This window comes from Boleophthalmus pectinirostris, unplaced genomic scaffold, assembly GCF_026225935.1.
Source record: "Boleophthalmus pectinirostris isolate CB_2022bp ecotype Guang Dong unplaced genomic scaffold, ASM2622593v1 HiC_scaffold_19, whole genome shotgun sequence".
Lineage (NCBI taxonomy): Eukaryota > Metazoa > Chordata > Actinopteri > Gobiiformes > Gobiidae > Boleophthalmus > Boleophthalmus pectinirostris.
The window spans coordinates 42,465,771-42,482,624 of record NW_026571140.1 but is presented as its reverse complement, the minus strand read 5'-3'; the positions used below and the strand labels follow the sequence as shown (position 1 = coordinate 42,482,624).

Below are 16,854 nucleotides of genomic sequence, written 5' to 3'. Positions count from 1 at the left end.
TTTCATACTAGGTAATGTGGGTGAAGTGTCTTGCCTAAGGACACGACAACAGTTTTTGTGACTGGCGCCTCCTGTGGCTCCTGATTTTCCCAGTGTCTCCATCCGAGTCCTGACCAGACCCGACCTCTGAGCTTCTGAGATCTGACGGGATCAGACTTTGACAAGCCGGTGTGGCAAAAGAGAAAAGATTCTGCGTCATCTTAAAAATAAAAAAAAAAAAAAATAAACAAGATGTAGTGTTCTTGTAGGAGACGCATGTCTTCCCTAGAATCTACAAAATTATGTAGAGACTGGGGTGGACGTGTTTTTTCAGTACAGGTTCAACTAAAAGTCGAGGTGTTTTGATACTTGTAAATAAATAATTTAACATAACATAATTAAAATTTAAACAAGAAATCAAGGATGATGATGGCAGAATAATATTAATACCAGCAGAAATATGTGGACAGACTCTTTTCTTGGGCAGTGTCTATGCACCAAATGTTGACGATCCTAATTTATTTGCAGATCTGGAAAATAAGAGACATCATCTGGAACAATTCCCTATCGTTCTTGGTGGAGACTTTAATATTGTTTTTGATGAGATTCTAAACTGCACATGCCCAAGTGACCGACTCCGCTCTAATAATTAAAACCATTAGTTCTTCTCTTGCTCTTACAGAGGTGTGGCGGCTTAGACATTCCAACAAAAGAGATTACACTTTCTATTCAGGAGCCCACCAGGTGTTTTCCAGAATCAACTTCTTTCTTGTTTCTACACAGTGAGTGAACTCAACTGTGGACTCCTGTACAGATGGTTTTGTAATTGCAGACCACACTTTGGTAAGACTCTCATTGATGCCATATTACCAAAAAATACAAACTAGTAACTGGTTCCTCATTACTTAAAGACTTAAACTTTAAAGAGGAGTTAGAAATAATCCAAGTATCAGAGATATTAAAATTGACAAGTATATGCATAAGTTTATGTTATATGATGACATTCTATGGATTATATCAGACCCACACATATCTGTACCAGCACTACTGGAGACCACAGAATCTTTTACAAAATGATCAGGTTATAAAGTTCACTGGTCAAAATCTGAAGACTTTCCATTAACTTCACACTGTCTGAAAAACCGATTTCAAACAGGCTCATTTCAATGACCAGCAGAAGGCGTAAAATATCTGGGAATTCTAATCCCCCAAAATATCAATAAAATAATTGAAAAGAAATGTTGAACCAACACTAAAAAAAAAAAGATCTTAGACACACAAAGATGGTCATCACTAACCCTATCACTGTGGAGTAAAGTCAGTGTTTTAAAGATGAACTGTGCACCAAAATTAAATTATCTATTGCAGTGTTTACCAATCACTATACCCCAAAAATATTTTGATAAATTTGACCGTATTTGTAAGCAGTTTTTTTGGTATGGGAAATGCCTCAGAATAAAATTGACTAAAATGCAAATGCCAGTAAAGAAAGGAGGTTTGGGTCTCCCTGAACTAACTCTTCATCATTATGCCTTCTGTCTGAGACACATTGCTCAATGGACACTGCCACCTGAACGAGTCCCTCTGTGGATGGAAACAGAGCCCAAACTCTCCACTCAGTCCAATAGATGCTCCAGCAACTAAAACAACCTCTCAGATTAAATCTCATCTCATTATAGCAAATCTCCTTAATGTATGGAGAAAGATTTCACATATATTTAATTTAAATGTACATTTTAATACTGAGTCTTGTATCTGGAACAATCCAAAGCTTTGAACAGATAAACAGTGTGTTGTGTGGAAGGACTGCTTTATCAGGGGAACTGTTAAACTTGCAGACATATACAAGGGAGATGCATTAAAATAATTTGAAAAATTGACACTTGAATATAACCTACCAAAAAACTATTTATGTAAGTATCTGAAACTTCGAAGTTTATTCAGTACAGTTATTGGAAAAGACTCTTCCCCTCAACAGTCAACTCTTCTATCACAAATAGTAAAAAAAAAAAAAAATGGGATTGGGACATGAAGTATCTTTTTATTAGTCAGATTTGTCAAACTCAACATTTGATGCTCAACTTGTTAAAAATACCACAGGGTCGTGGGTCTGGTAATTTATCAGATGCAACGTTTGTGCATTTACATTTTTGATATTTCATGGTAAAGTATAATGTAATCAATAGGAAAAATCTGGGAGTATGACATCATCACATTCTAGAAACTGAAAACCACCTACACCAAACAAACTTTATTTATTTATAAAACACTTAAAAAGATACTCAAACAATAACAAATGTGCATGTCACTATGGATTACAATAAAACATTCTGTCACTGTAAGAGACCTGAGTGGAAGGTTTTTATGGGAGGAGCTGTTCTTTGTATGTACAGTATTACTTCATACAGGTTCATTAAGTATGTGCAGTCATCTTGTATAAAGTTTGGACATCACATGGTGTCAGAAGTGACGAGGACCAAGTTGACAAAGTTTCATCCGTGTGTGAGTGTTTACTTCATTAGAGCAGCCAGTGGATTTGACCAGATACAACTGCACGAGAACAGAAGAAGCTCACCTGCTTTTTGATGCCTTCCACTTGGGATTACAGGTGCACCAGAGATTTTCATTGATGCATAGTTTGTTTGGCAAAGTTTTTTCTGATCACAAATTTGCCTTTTGTCTTAAGAGATTTACCAAACTAATCAGTATTTCCTGCAGTACATCTGGTAACAAACACTCCCGACCAGCAGGTCACCTGTTTTACCCACTTTCAAGATGAGTGTGGAGGAAGCATTAGGGAAAATTTTAAAAGTATTTAGTGCAAATGTGGGCCCTTGTTTAAAGGCTTTTGGGACCTGGACTTTTCACTACATATGGAACCTGAAGTTTGACTGCGTCTGTAGTTCTCTTGAGCACTGTTATGTTTACCTGTTTGTTCCCTGTCTGATTATCTGGATTCTGCTGCTCGCCATCGACAAACTGTTTCGTAAAAGCTGTGTCAGGTTTTTTCAAGAAAAGAGTCTCGTGGATTGTCATTCTGCACTGGGTTCTGTCAACTGACCGTCGCATTTAGTGTAAGTCTGATCTGGGTAACATCTGTGCTGCTGGACGGGGACTGGTTTGTCTCTTATGAGACACTGAAATGGAATGAAGAAAATGGAAACAAAACTACAAACAAAAACAATGACTTTTTAAAGAAAACATCATGGGTGAGTTGTTAAGATGCTTTCTCATTCACACTGTAAACATTCAAACATTCAAATACACAAACATTGTTTTACACAAATAAAAGATATTCACATGACATTTACAGATCAATATTCAAACAACACTGACAATATTCACAGCATGAACAGTTTACACCATTTGTCTTTCTGTGGATAAAGTCTTTAGCTGAGATTGTTTGATCACCCAAACCCACATAAAGACGATCTGAATTAAACTTATGTGTCTTATGTGTTTGCAGGACTATGGCATGTGTGTTCTCCTTGTGGCTGTTGTGTTTGTGTTCATCACAAACATGATGAAAACATTCAAGACAGAAATGAGGCTTTTTGAATTATTATTAGAGCAGGAGGAAACAGTGATGGAGAAGAACGTGAGTCAGGCAATGAAGACCAAAGCAGAGCGTAACCTGAAGCCCCATGTGGAAAATGGGGACTGGAGAAAGACCCACCAACGATGTCAGGAGATCTTCAGATGGAAAGAAGAAAATACACCAAAGAACAACACTGCAGAAACACAAACATCTGAGACAGTCAAGCCTGAGGACTCTGCTGAAGACAGAACCATGGACACTGGGGACAAGTGTGGGGGAGAAGTGAGGAGACGCACCACAAAACACAAAACAGACTGGACAACAGTAAATGGTGGAGCCAAATATGTGACTGGGCCTTAATGGTGAATGACATATTTTTCACTCACTGTACTAAACTAGTAGATCAGGAGCAGACTGACTCAACAGTCCATCCAAGATTTTAAACATTTAAACAATTATTAACACAAAATCAACCAAACTGATCTCACAGGTGTAAAATATGCACTGAATTGAAACATTTTACTTGGGATAATAGATTGAACATTACTAATTAATGCATATAAATAAAATTATTCTGTAGACTGAAGGGGTTTAGACTGAAGTTTAACACTTGTTTTGCCACTTAACATATAGAACAGGATACAAGATGCAGAACTATTTACAGAAAACAACCACACACACACACAGACACACTTACACACACACTCCCTGTACATGTTAATATTTATACCTATTGGTTTATATTATACACTTAAATATATAAATATAATTGGAGGTTACAGTTAATTAATTTTAATCTTCATGATTATTTATGTTTTGATTTGTTTTTATTATGATTTTAATGTACTTCTTATTCTGTAAAGCACTTTGAATTACTTTGTTCTATACAAATAAACTTGCCTTGCCTTAATCTGTAGATTTGATGGGGTAAAATATGATTTATTGTATTTCTCTATATTTTTCTATAATTTTAGTCTTATACATTTTTTTAAAATGTGTATATATATATATATATATATTTATATATATATATATATATATATATATATATATATATATATATATATATAAAGTGTTTTTCTCACCTTCCACGGTGGTTGGTCTCTCACCCTCATTCAGCTCGGGTCGTCTACCAGAGGCCTGGGAGCTTGAGAGTTCTGCGCAGTATCTTTGCTGTTCCCAGTACTGCACTTTTCTGGACTGAGATGTTCCATTGTTTTTCCCTGGTATCTGTTGTAGCCACTCTTCCAGTTTGGGGGTTACAGCCCCGAGTGTCCGATCACCACAGGCACCACTGATGCCTTTACTTTCCAGGCTCTCTCCAGCTCTTCCTTGAGCCCTGGTATTTCTCTAGCTTCTCGTGTTCCCTTTTTCCTGATATTACCATCGCTTGGTATTGCGATGTCAACCACCACGGCTCTGCTCTATTTCTTATCCACCACCACTATGTCTGGTTGATTCGCCATCACCATTCTGTCAGTCTGTATCTGAAGTCCCACAGGATCTTGGCTCGGTCATTCTCCACAACCTTTGAGGTGTTTCCCACCTTGATCCTGGGGTCTCCAGCCCGTACTCTGCACAGATGTTTCTGTCCACTATGCCCGCAACTTGGTTATGTCGCTCCATGTTTGCTTTCCCTGCCAGCATCTTACACCCCGCAGTTATGTGCTGGACTGTCTCAGGAGCCTCTTTGCACAGTCTACACCGTGGGTCTTGTCTGGTGTGGTAGATCTGGGCCTCTATTGCTCGAGTGCCCAGGTCCTGCTCCTGAGCAGCCAGGATCAGTGCCTCTGTGCTGTCCTTCAGACCAGCCCTCTCAAGCCATTGGTAGGATTTCTTGATATCAGCCACTTCAGTTATGTTCCGGTGGTACGCCCCATGTAGGGGTTTGTCCTGCCATGATGGTCCCTCCAGCACCTCTTCCTCTGGACCCCACTGTCTGAGACATTCTCTGAGCACCTCATCTGCCGGGGCCTTGTCCTTGATGTACTCAAGGAGCTTGGATGTTTCATCCTGGACAGTGGTTCCCACACTCACTAGTCCTCGGCCCCCTTCCTTCCGGCCTGCGTACAGTCTCAGGGTGCTGGATTTGGGATGGAACCCTCCATGCATGGTCAGGAGCTTCCGTGTCTTAACATCTGTGGTCTGTATCTCCTCCTTTGGCCAGCTTACAATCCCTGCAGGGTATCTGATCACTGGCAGGGCGTAGCTGTTGATTGCCTGCACCTTGTTCTTGCCATTGAGCTGCTTCTAAGGACTTGCCTCACTCTTTGCAGGTATTTGGCCGTAGCCGCTTTCCTTGTTGCCTCTTCGAGGAGCCATTTACTTGTGGGACACCAAGGTACTTGTAACTGTCCTCAATGTCTGCTATTGTTCCATATATATATATATATATATATATATATATATTATATATATATATATATATATAATATATATATATATATATATATATATATATATATATGGTACTGTCAGTTTCACCAGAAAGGCAGAAAACGAATGTTACTGAAAATACAAGAGCTCCATCTGGTGGTCGCAAAAATAGATAACAGGCATGGCTCCCTCTGGTGGCCATGAAGGTAAATACAATACCTGCTCGAGGCCTGCCTAGCGACCGCGTGACAAGACTTGCCTCGTGCCTACAACCAATTAAAAACCACGCCGTGCGTTGGTTACATAACTACGAAATTAGCGACAGAATATGAAAAGGTAAAACACAACATTATACGTATAATGACGAACAAGGCTAAAGGAAAAAGTAGGCCCAAGCTAACAACAAAGTGTAACAAGAACAGATAATATAAAACTCACTCTCATTGACACACATTCAACAATGAACACTTACTTGCATAGAACGCACACACTTCACACAATCAGAGGACAGCAAATACAAAACAAGCAGGTAATAACAGCGCCACTAAACACTGCTGCTTGCATCGAACTTTTCAACCAACCAACAACGAGCTGCAGGCTGAAGAGTCCAAGGCGTCTTCTGATTGGACGAGAGTCCAGGTGAAGCGAGGTGCACGGCAAGAGAGGAGAGAGAGAGTGTCAAAGTCTGTGGCCACAAGGGGCCTTTTCTACAGGACTTGATGTTTGTTTTATAATTATTGGCCCATATTTCCACACAGTAGTTGAGGTATGGAAGGATGAGAGTGTATATAATAGTCTGAGTGCATTGTGATTTACAGAGATTTTGATTTTACATAATATAGCAATGATTTTTGAAATCTTTGTCTTCAATATGTTTATGTGCAGTTTCCAGTTTAATTTATCATCTATATTTAATCCCAAGAATTTTGTTGAGTACACCTCTCAATTTCTGTATTACAATTTTTATATGGCACTGTTTATTTATTTATTTTATTGATTAAATATGTCTAAATCATGCCGTGTGGACGTGTCTCCTCGTCTTCTATCAATAATATTTTTAATATGGTTCAGTAAAGTCTGGGCTTTTTATTTTCTTTTAGCAGACAAAACATTTTATGTGAAGATTTCTGAGTCTTTGCTTTTCTACAGCAAATCAAGTAATCCAAAGTATTCAGATTACATTACTCACTTTAAGTAATTTAATGGATTACAGTCCAGTGAGATTCATTTGATCTTCCAATATTCTATGTTATTAGGTTCTTTTTTTCAGACCCAGAGTGTTGTTTCATACCTGACAGTTTCGACTGTTCACTAGCGTCTTCCTCAGAGTCACGTGATGTTGCTGTGACGTGTCTGTTCAGCTGATTTAAACTGATGACAGATGCAGGTGGCGCTGTCGTCCTGCCTCCACCGGTAGGAAGACAGCACCAAAACCTGTTTAAATCAGCTGAACAGACACGTCACAGCAACATCACGTGACTCTGAGGAAGACGCTAGTGAACAGTCGAAACTGTCAGGTATGAAATAACACTCCAGGTCTGAAAAAAGAACCTAATAACATTCAATGGATTACGTTACAAACTACATTTTGAGGCATGTAATCTGTAATCTGTAGGAGATTACATTTTAAAAGTGACCTTCCCAACACTGTTTGTATGAGGGGTAAATACATTTACTGAAAATGTTTTCAGCTGAAATGACAAAGTTGCTGGGACATGCACAAATTTAAAGAAACAAATGAAGCCACAGATTCAGCCTGTGTGAACTTCCTAAAATAAAGTCATGTTCACTACTGTGACTCTGAACACACTATATTATCATTTAGTAGTAGATGTTGTATGATATGGGGGTGAAGAGTGAGGAGAGACATTCAGTTTACAAAGTGACATTTTTCTGTTGTAGATTCAGCAGCACAGGAGGACAAACTGTTTTTCCCCTCAACAGGTCAAGTATCGTGACACTGGTAGAATTTCTTGTTATGTTTCTGTATTTCAATAAACTTTGATCAGTTTTTCTACGACTCATGACAGACGCAAACTTTTTTTTTTACTGCATCTCATAATTTTTAACAACAGAGTACAGTTTGAATATTTTGGGGGATATTTCCACTTTTAGGGTTGTTGTGTTTTTAATATTTTCATCTATATTTTCTCCATCTAAATTTCAGAGCCTAAACAAAAGTGAAAGTTCAGTTCTGTTCTGTGGGGATCTGCTTCACACGAGCTTCAGGATTTCATTCTGATAAAACCTGGAAAACTCTTAAACAGTGTTTAAATCAACCTCAAAACACTTCTGTTGAGCTGCAAAGGCTTTTATTCATATTTATGCTGTTTTCTTCTCTTTTAATATTATTATTATTTTATTTGTTTTTATTGTAGTTGTAATGTGTTTGTTATTGTGTAAATCACTTTGAATGACTTTGTACTTGTCTGATCTGATCTGAGACTAACACCTGTCATGTCATCAGTGTACAGACAGGGGGCAGTGTTGGCTCATTGCTAGAACATTCACTCACTTGAGCAAGGCACTTCTCCCACTTTACTCATTTTACTCTTTTATTTTTCACAGGAGACTCTGGTTTCACTGACCGCGTGAGAAAATATAAAAAGAAACCAGCAGGTGTCACTCACTGCAGTGAATCTATTTATTTATTACAAGTTTAATTTATAATAAAATGAAAATACTGAAAATTAATCCCAGAGAGACTTTTAAAGCAGGAGTTTTGAATAAATAAACTGGATGGACAAACATTTCTGAAAATAAAACAAGAAACAGTCAGACTATGTGTTGTGCAAAATGAACTTTTTGGATCTTTCCATGTTATATCGTTCTTTTATTTAAAACATGCCTGAAGAGGTTTTAGATGAGCCCATGCATGTTTCAGTCATCTAGCGATCTCACCCTGGCCTTATTCAATCCCTCCTTACAGTGAGTAATAATAATAATAATAATGGCCTATAAACATGGCCTATAAAAGGAGCCCACCTCACTTTTGTCTAGAACAAAATGCTGTGTGTGAGCGCAAGTTTTGCCATGTCTATTTTTAACTTTTGTAAATTTTGTAAATATTTTTTAGATTTTCTTCTTGGTGGTGGAAATAAATGCACTTTGGGGCTGCATTAAAATCGGCTCAACTCGACTCTGTTTCTCTTCGACTGCTAAGGTTGCTATCCAGGATATTACAGCTTTGTATAAAAATAAAAAATGTGACCATTTATATGACGTTCTTCTGGACACTCAAAGACACTTCACAGTTAAAAATTCATTCACTCCACAAACTGGTAAATTTTGTACAGGTGCAAATGCGAGGAACAGCAATTTAAAAGTGAAAAAAAAAAAAAAAAATGCATAGCACAGTCAGTCTACAGAAGACCTGAGTGGCAAAAGAGAGAAAAAAAGAGGCACGTTATTTGGGCTCTATTTTCTAAGTGGGTTTTTTTTTCTCAGCAGTGGCAACTTTTTTTTTTTTTCTAAAAAAAAAAAAAATTATGAAAATAGCTCTGGTAAACCAGTAGAAGAATAACTCATTGCATTAGGCTGTGGGTCAGGATGTGGAAAACTGGGGTTCGAGACTCACCTTTTCATGAGTTTTACTTTTGCGTTCTCTTTTATTAGTAATATGAGAAGTAAGATTGATGCATCACTGATCACACCACAGGCATAAGACGCTGTTTTCTAGTACGTAAGTACGTCTTTATTTATACAGCGCTTTTCACAGACATTTTTGTCACAAAGACACTTTACAGAGCATTATTCAGCATTATTCATTCACTCTACACCTGGTGATGGTAAAGTACTGTTGTAGCCACAGCTGCCCTGGGACAGACTGACAGAAGTGGCCCCTCCAACCACCACCATCACACACACACCACCAGTTTCATACTAGGAAATGTGGGTGAAGTGTCTTGCCTAAGGACACAATGACAGTTTTTGCCACTGGCGCCTCCTGTGGCTCCTGATTTTCCCAGTGTCTCCATCCAAGTCCAGACCAGACCAGGTCCTGCTGAGTTTCTGAGATCTGACGGGATCAGGCTTTGACAGTAATAATATGAATCTGATCAATGTGACAATTCAAACACAAAACAACACACTACAAGTTCACAAACCTGATGCAATGTGCAGTAGTTTCATTAGTTGGATGCACACTGATTGTGTTGTGATGCTCTGAAGGGGGAGTGACTTAGCATGAGGAATAAAGGAAGGGAAAATCAGCGTATCAAAAATTTTACTGAAAGTTATTAAAGATGATATAACGTCTTGGAAAATGTAGAATTTTCAGAACGATAAAAGGAACATGGTGATCTAAATATGTGATGTGTTTGTAAATGTCAATACCCCAAAGAAATGCCCCCGAAATCACCAATGCCCCTGCTGAGTTTGATAAATACTGAGTTTGATAAATACTGTTTGATAAATACTGAGTTTGATAAATACTGAGTTTGATAAATACTGAGTTTGATAAATATTTGATAGTTTGATAAATACTGAGTTTGATAAATACTGAGTTTGATAAATACTGAGTTTGATAAATACTGAGTTTGATAAATACTGAGTTTGATAAATACTGAGTTTGATAAATGCTGAGTTTGATAAATACTGAGTTTGATAAATACTGAGTTTGATAAATACTGAGTTTGATAAATGCTGAGTTTGATAAATACTGAGTTTGATAAATGCTGAGTTGATAAATACATTCATGAACAAGTGTTAAAATAAAACCATGAAAGGGGCCACAGTCATGGTGATCTTTTTATAAAGCCCAGATCATCTTTGTTCAAGCTCAGTTGAAAAATGAAACACTAATACAGCAGTAACAAAATAGAATTCATGATTTATGATTATTTTATGATTTTTATTTAAGTAGAGCAAAACAAAAGGTGAGTTTAATCAGTGGAAACAGCATATTTACATAAAAACAGAAACATTACACTTACATTGGGTCTGGATGGGCACAGCTGCAGACTCTGCTTCACACTGCCCTGTACTCTTGACTCTTTTACATCACACACATATTTATATATACTGTCATGTTTCACAAACACATAAGTCTTAAAATAAGTGCTTTGTCATGTTCAGACTCTCCCTCAGCCCTCATAGAAGAGCCTCTGGAGTTGTTGTTTTTTATCTTCATATTGTTGTTGCCCTTCCTTCAGAGAATCACAGATCTGCTGCATAGAGTCGATCTCTGACTTCCACAGAGCTGCTCTGGCCCTCAGGAACTTTGAGTCCTCATTTGGAGCACCTTTGTACAGATCTATGCTGTTATTGACAATAACAAACACATCCACACCAATAAAAAGGGCATTTAGTGCAATGAACCCGCCTCTTGCACCTTTGGCAATTGCCATGCCCACTTCTGCACCTTTTCCAATTATATTACCTCCGCCTTTAAGAACAGAAGCACAATCATTGGCCATCCTGGCATTCTGGGTGGGGTTTTCTGGGACATGTTCAATATGTTGGTTGATAACATCATCCAGACAATTCTGCAGAAACTTCATATCTTCCATAAAGTTTTCAAATCTCTTTTCAGCCTCTTTCTTTTGTGTATGGTTGACTCCCTTTTCTGCAAACAGGGTGGTTACAGCGTTTAGTCCTGAAAGAACTGCAAGTGCAGTTCCAGCCCCAAGCAGACCCATAGACGCCCCAAATGTTACAGAGATCAGAGTCAAACCAATGATGGACAGTATCCCTCCCACCAACCCCACTGAACTGCCCACCACATTGGAGATCCGTGTCCCTTTTGTCATTTCATCTAACTTCACTGCACAGGCCTCTACATCCTCCAGAAACTGCAACATCACCTTCTTCTTCTGTCTGAATGCCCTCGTGAAGGTTCTGTGTTTGTTCTGGAACAAGAACACCATCCTGAAGTGTTTGTCGTCCCTGGAACAAAACATGTAAACTGTAAAATTTGGTTTGAAAGACGATATTTGCAATTATATGAGACACTTTGACAAAACTTTGATTTGATTCCAAATTATAGATCAATGTCTAGATGTAGTACTGGAATTTTGTATTCTGACTTGTGATTTGTTTTCCAAATTACTTCTGGGACTTGACTTGAACATCATGACTAATGATGTGGGACTTGTGTTTGTGAGGACAGTGGCTGCTGACTCGAGGTTCAGGGGACCTGGACTAGACTCACACTGGGAGACCTGAGGCCTCAACTGATCATTGTCAAGCAAATGGCTTTGTTGTAGCTGAAGCTGAACAGGTCAGATGTGGAGGGGGGGGGACTGTGTTGTTGTGTTTTAGTGATTCTTCTGAGCACTGGGCATGTGAACATGTTGTGTGTGTTGTACCTGATTTCTTGGAGCAGCTTCAAGTGAAGAAACATCTGCTCAATGTCACCTTCAGATACTCCTGATAGATCCACATCAACTGAATTCATGTCCAAACGCAAATCTGTCAGGGATTCTTGTCTGAGGAAAGCATAGATGTGTCTTATGCTTGTAATGTACTGTTTTAGCTGAACCTGCATCACTTCCAGATTCTCCAGTTTGGGGCTGAAGAAAGCTGCATCGTCTCGTTTGAACGAGAGGAGAAAAGGACAGATGAGCTGACAGACAGATATGATCTTCTTCACTAACTCCAGATCAGTGTCTTCAGACAGCAGCTGAACCAGGTTCTGGTCAAACACATGATCTGAAGTCACTGCTAACTTCTTTACTGCCTCCAGAAAGATCTGCATCTCCTTCAGACCCCTCAGAGTCGGCTCCAGTCCCTCCTTCAGATCAGCCTCATCTCTGTAGCCGCTCTCTGGGTCCTTTTCTGCTCTTCTCATTTTCTTTGACTCTTCCTCTCTTTCCTCTATCCATTGAGAGCTTTTGTTGATGAAGTCTGTCACGGTGGTAATGTCAGTGAAGGTGTCTGAAATGTACTGTCTCAAAAACCTCTTCAGTTTGTTCCTGAAGAACATACAGGCTTTAGTTATTTCTTTATCCTTTCACAGATCAGTATTTACCAAACAGTATTTAAAATATGTTATGCAAAAATTACTTACTGTTATATTCTATATTATAGTCATAATTAGCTTGTAATGCAGTATTGCCCTGCATTTGATTTTTTACACACCTATGACCATACAGGGATGTTCAAAAATACTGCGTAGCCGTTACCATTACAGACCAAAATATGTACTGTAAGGTTCTGCTTAGATTCTGTTTCTCCAAACTAGATTTGGGGTGGTGTAATCTATGTATCAGTATGTATAATCTATAGTTTTCCAGAAATCTAAAGCTTCATCTTTGCTGTTTTTAGTCTCAATATTCTTCATATTGAATAAAAACAGACCCACGTTACCTTGAGGCAGTCATCTTGTCGTCTCCTGTGCTCGTGCTTCTGCTCTCTGTCTTATCCTAGACTCCTTATGAGGGAGGGGTTTCCTCTGACACGTTCAGAATGAAACTGAAAGCAAACTTTGCCAGTAAAAGCACTTTTTTTTTTAAAATATATTTTTGGTACCGCTATTGCTACTTTTGCTACTACTACTAAGGAAAGAGTAAAAATATAAATGATAATAAATTCAAAATAAGTAGCAAAAATAGCAAGAGACACATGTCAAATAATGTCTAAATATATAAATGATAATGTAAAGTAAAAGTAAAAATAAAAAAAATATAAATAGAGTAATAAAAATATATCTCAGATGAAATAATGATTGACAGGACACAGGGTTATCTGTTACATAAGGGGGAGTTGTTGTACAGTTGGAGGGAGTATTATCTGTTATATAACACCCCCCCAGTACCCCCACACACCCACAACCCACCCCAGGCAAGTATAAGTCTTTGCCCTCACAACCCTCCTGTGCACTATAGATAAGGTGACCAAACGTCCGTTTTTCCCTGGACATGTCCGTATTTTGTGTCTTGTCCAGGGTGTCTGGGTTTTTTTTTATAAAGTGGTGCAAATGTCCGGGGTTTCAGTACCGTTCATTGGGGGCATTAAACTGAGCGTCTCTCGTAGCGTCTGTGACTTAGAAGGAGCGAGACACAAACAGTCGGTCAGTCTGAAACATACCGAAGCACAAATGTGTATTTAACAATGACTTGTACAAGAAATTTCCGTTTTCCGTCCCGGTCGGGACAAGTGTGAGTCCATGTGCACAGGCTGAGGTGAGAGTCCAGTGTCCCTCGTTTATCGTGGGGGTTATGTTCTAAAAATAACCCACGACAGGTGAAATCCACGAAGTATCAACTTTATATTTTACAATTATTCTATCTGTTTTAAGACTGTAAAACCCCTCACCACAAACTTTATACACTTTTCTCAGACAGGACAGGTGCAACACTTTTTACTTCCTTCTTAAAACTTGTTGCTGCTGTCGTCCTTGTGTTATTTTACTCCTTCTTTATGTAACAAACTGAAGATTCATTTATTCCGTAATAGAGCCCAACAGCGCAGAGTCCTGCACGGGGCCATTTCTGGAGACCCCCAGTACAACAACGCAACCGTGCAGTACAACACTGCACCGGCCAGGACAGGACCGCACCTGCTCGTTAACCAGAGATTATATCAAACTTTTGCGCTGCCTACGGCACGGACTGAACCAAGACTAAACCAGGACTAACCCAGGACTGATTCCAGGACTGAAGAGGAGGACTAATCCACGACTGAACTAGACTAAAACAGGACTAAACCAGGACTGAAACAGGAGTCACCGTCAGGACGAGCTCGGAGGTGACCACAGGAGAAAGGACCGGCTCAGCTCCGCACCTCACGGAGTTAAACGCGGCAATTGCCCGATCGCGCTTTGCGGACAAACTGCTCGGCGTTTTCTCTCTTAAATCCAAGATTAGTCCTGGATTAGACCTGGTTTAGTCCTGACCCACCCGTGTGTAATTACTACCCGCCTGTAATACACAATACGCATTCATACGCTGTCAAAAATTGACCCCCCCCCCCAAGGTGTCCAGGTTTTCACAAACGGAAATATGGTCACCCTAACTATAGAGCTCCAGTGCTTTTTAAAAATATTTCCGCTGAAGAAAACGTCCCAGATCTGCAGTACATCAGCAAACCAAACAAAATTGGTCCGATTGACGAGCCTCTGTTTCCAGGTAGAACAGCGATACCTCCAATTATCAACACGATGTTCCCTGTTAATACCACGGGCCGTCCTCATCTCAAGTGTCATCATGAACTCATAAAACAGCAGCATGTAGAACTTTGTACAAACTCACCGCACATCAGCCCGAAGCAGAAGCTCTGAGCTCAGGAAACAGCAACAGCGGTAAAGAGGAGCACTCACCGCAGCACAGACCCTCAGGACGGGGCTGGGGTCTGGTCCTTGGTCTGGTCCTCTGAGCGCGTTGGTCAGATGGTCCAGAAGCTCCGTTCTCCATGTGCTGGTTCCAGACTGGAGCGAGCAAGACCAGTGCTTGATGGACTGGGTCCGAGCAGGTATGTGTTATCGTCTGTGCGCTGGTTCCTCGGAGGAAAAGCGAGAATGCGTTGTGGAGTAGAGGTCCGGACGGGCTGCTCCGGTCCTCCACGCTCAAGAACCGCGGCTGGTTCCGAGGTGGTGCAAAGCATTCGGACAGAAGCGTGAGTCCAGTTTGGTTGGTTTTATGTTGTTCTGAGCGTCCGTGCTCTGCGCTCTTCCCGGGGAAAGTTCTTCTCAGGCCGAGGCTCCTGACGTCACTCCCCGCTCCAGCTCCTCTGAGCCCGACCTGAACCGGAGCTGCTCCCGCTGGTTCAGGACTCTGGTTTGGATCTAGTCCGACTGTATTTCTCACACTAAGCTAAAAGCAGGGACTTTTTGAAGTTGTATCAATTGAATAGACTATTGCCTATTGCCATCAAATCATCTGGTTAATTAAAAGCCTAAAATAACAAATGCTGGTTGCTACGTGAACACAGGGAACATTGGGACCTCTCTGTGTCTGCAGGTTCTGAACAGACGTACGTACCCCCAATTCTGACTCACTCTGGAGCCACACGTTTGCACATTGGTTCTTGCTCTGATCTTCATGTATCACATTTTCTGTTTTGGCCATTGTTGGTAAAATAAATCGGAAATGAATCGCGGCTGCGTCTGGACAACAATCTGTTATTGCACTGGAGTCGTACAGTGCGAGTCAGACGATCTGCCATTTACTGCCAAAATGGCGACACCTAGTGTGTGACGAGCCGGTATGATGTCAGCTCCTGTGCACAATCCCTGTAAATCCCACAGAATTCCATTGGAAATCAGAGGAAAACTCCAGGTGTGTTTCCTACAGGTTTACACAAGGTGTAACGGGGTGAGTTGGGTTTGAATTGTAAAAATCACACATTTGATCTTTTCTTAACAGGAGAAACCTGTAAAAAATCCACAATTTATGATTTTCTAGTGTTATATCAGTGCAACCAAAAAATGTGTGTTTATAATGGAAGTCAATGGGGCTTTAGGAGAAAACAGCATTTTGTGCAAAAACTAAAAAAAATGTCAAAATTAGTGTTGGGAATATTTTATGACATCCCCGGCCTCTGATAACCCCAACACATACAAATTAAAATTAGTTGAAAAAAACATGCACCTGCACATCATTTGGTACTTTTGCTGTCACAAAAAGGCATTTAAGGGGTTAAAATTAAAAAATATTATATAATATTTGATATGTATGATTAGAGCAGAAGTAAATGAAGACACTGATATAAAAACGTTGGACACAAATCTGTACTGCATAAAAATATTGTGATATTCTTTTTCGATGTCCATTTTTAACACAAAGGACCTATTTTTAAAGGGCGCACAAAGGTTAAGAGACACACACAGAGACACACACAGAGACACACACACACACAGAGACACACACAGACACACACAGACACAGACACACACAGACACACACAGACACACACACAGACACACACAGAGACACACACACAGAGACACACACAGAGACACACACAGAGACACACACAGACACACACAGACACACACAGACACACACAGACACACACAGAGA

At 39.7% G+C, this 16,854-nt stretch overlaps 1 protein-coding gene across 2 annotated transcripts; it reads right to left on the bottom strand.

The window, feature by feature from the left end:
* Positions 1-10,724: 10,724 nt before the first annotated feature.
* LOC110174778 (uncharacterized) lies at positions 10,725-13,324 on the bottom strand. 2 transcript variants are annotated; one of them, XM_055154925.1, is made up of 4 exons: positions 13,202-13,324; positions 12,202-12,807; positions 11,274-11,779; positions 10,725-11,135 (listed from the first exon to the last, which is right to left on the bottom strand). In XM_055154925.1, the coding sequence occupies exons 1-4, from the start codon at positions 13,213-13,215 to the stop codon at positions 10,978-10,980; spliced, it is 1,284 nt and encodes a 427-aa protein (XP_055010900.1). In that variant the 5' UTR covers positions 13,216-13,324; the 3' UTR covers positions 10,725-10,977. The 2 variants fall into 2 exon arrangements, with proteins under 2 accessions (XP_055010900.1, XP_055010899.1); XM_055154924.1 differs by having other exon boundaries at positions 10,725-11,779.
* Between the last annotated feature and the right edge of the window lie 3,530 nt (positions 13,325-16,854).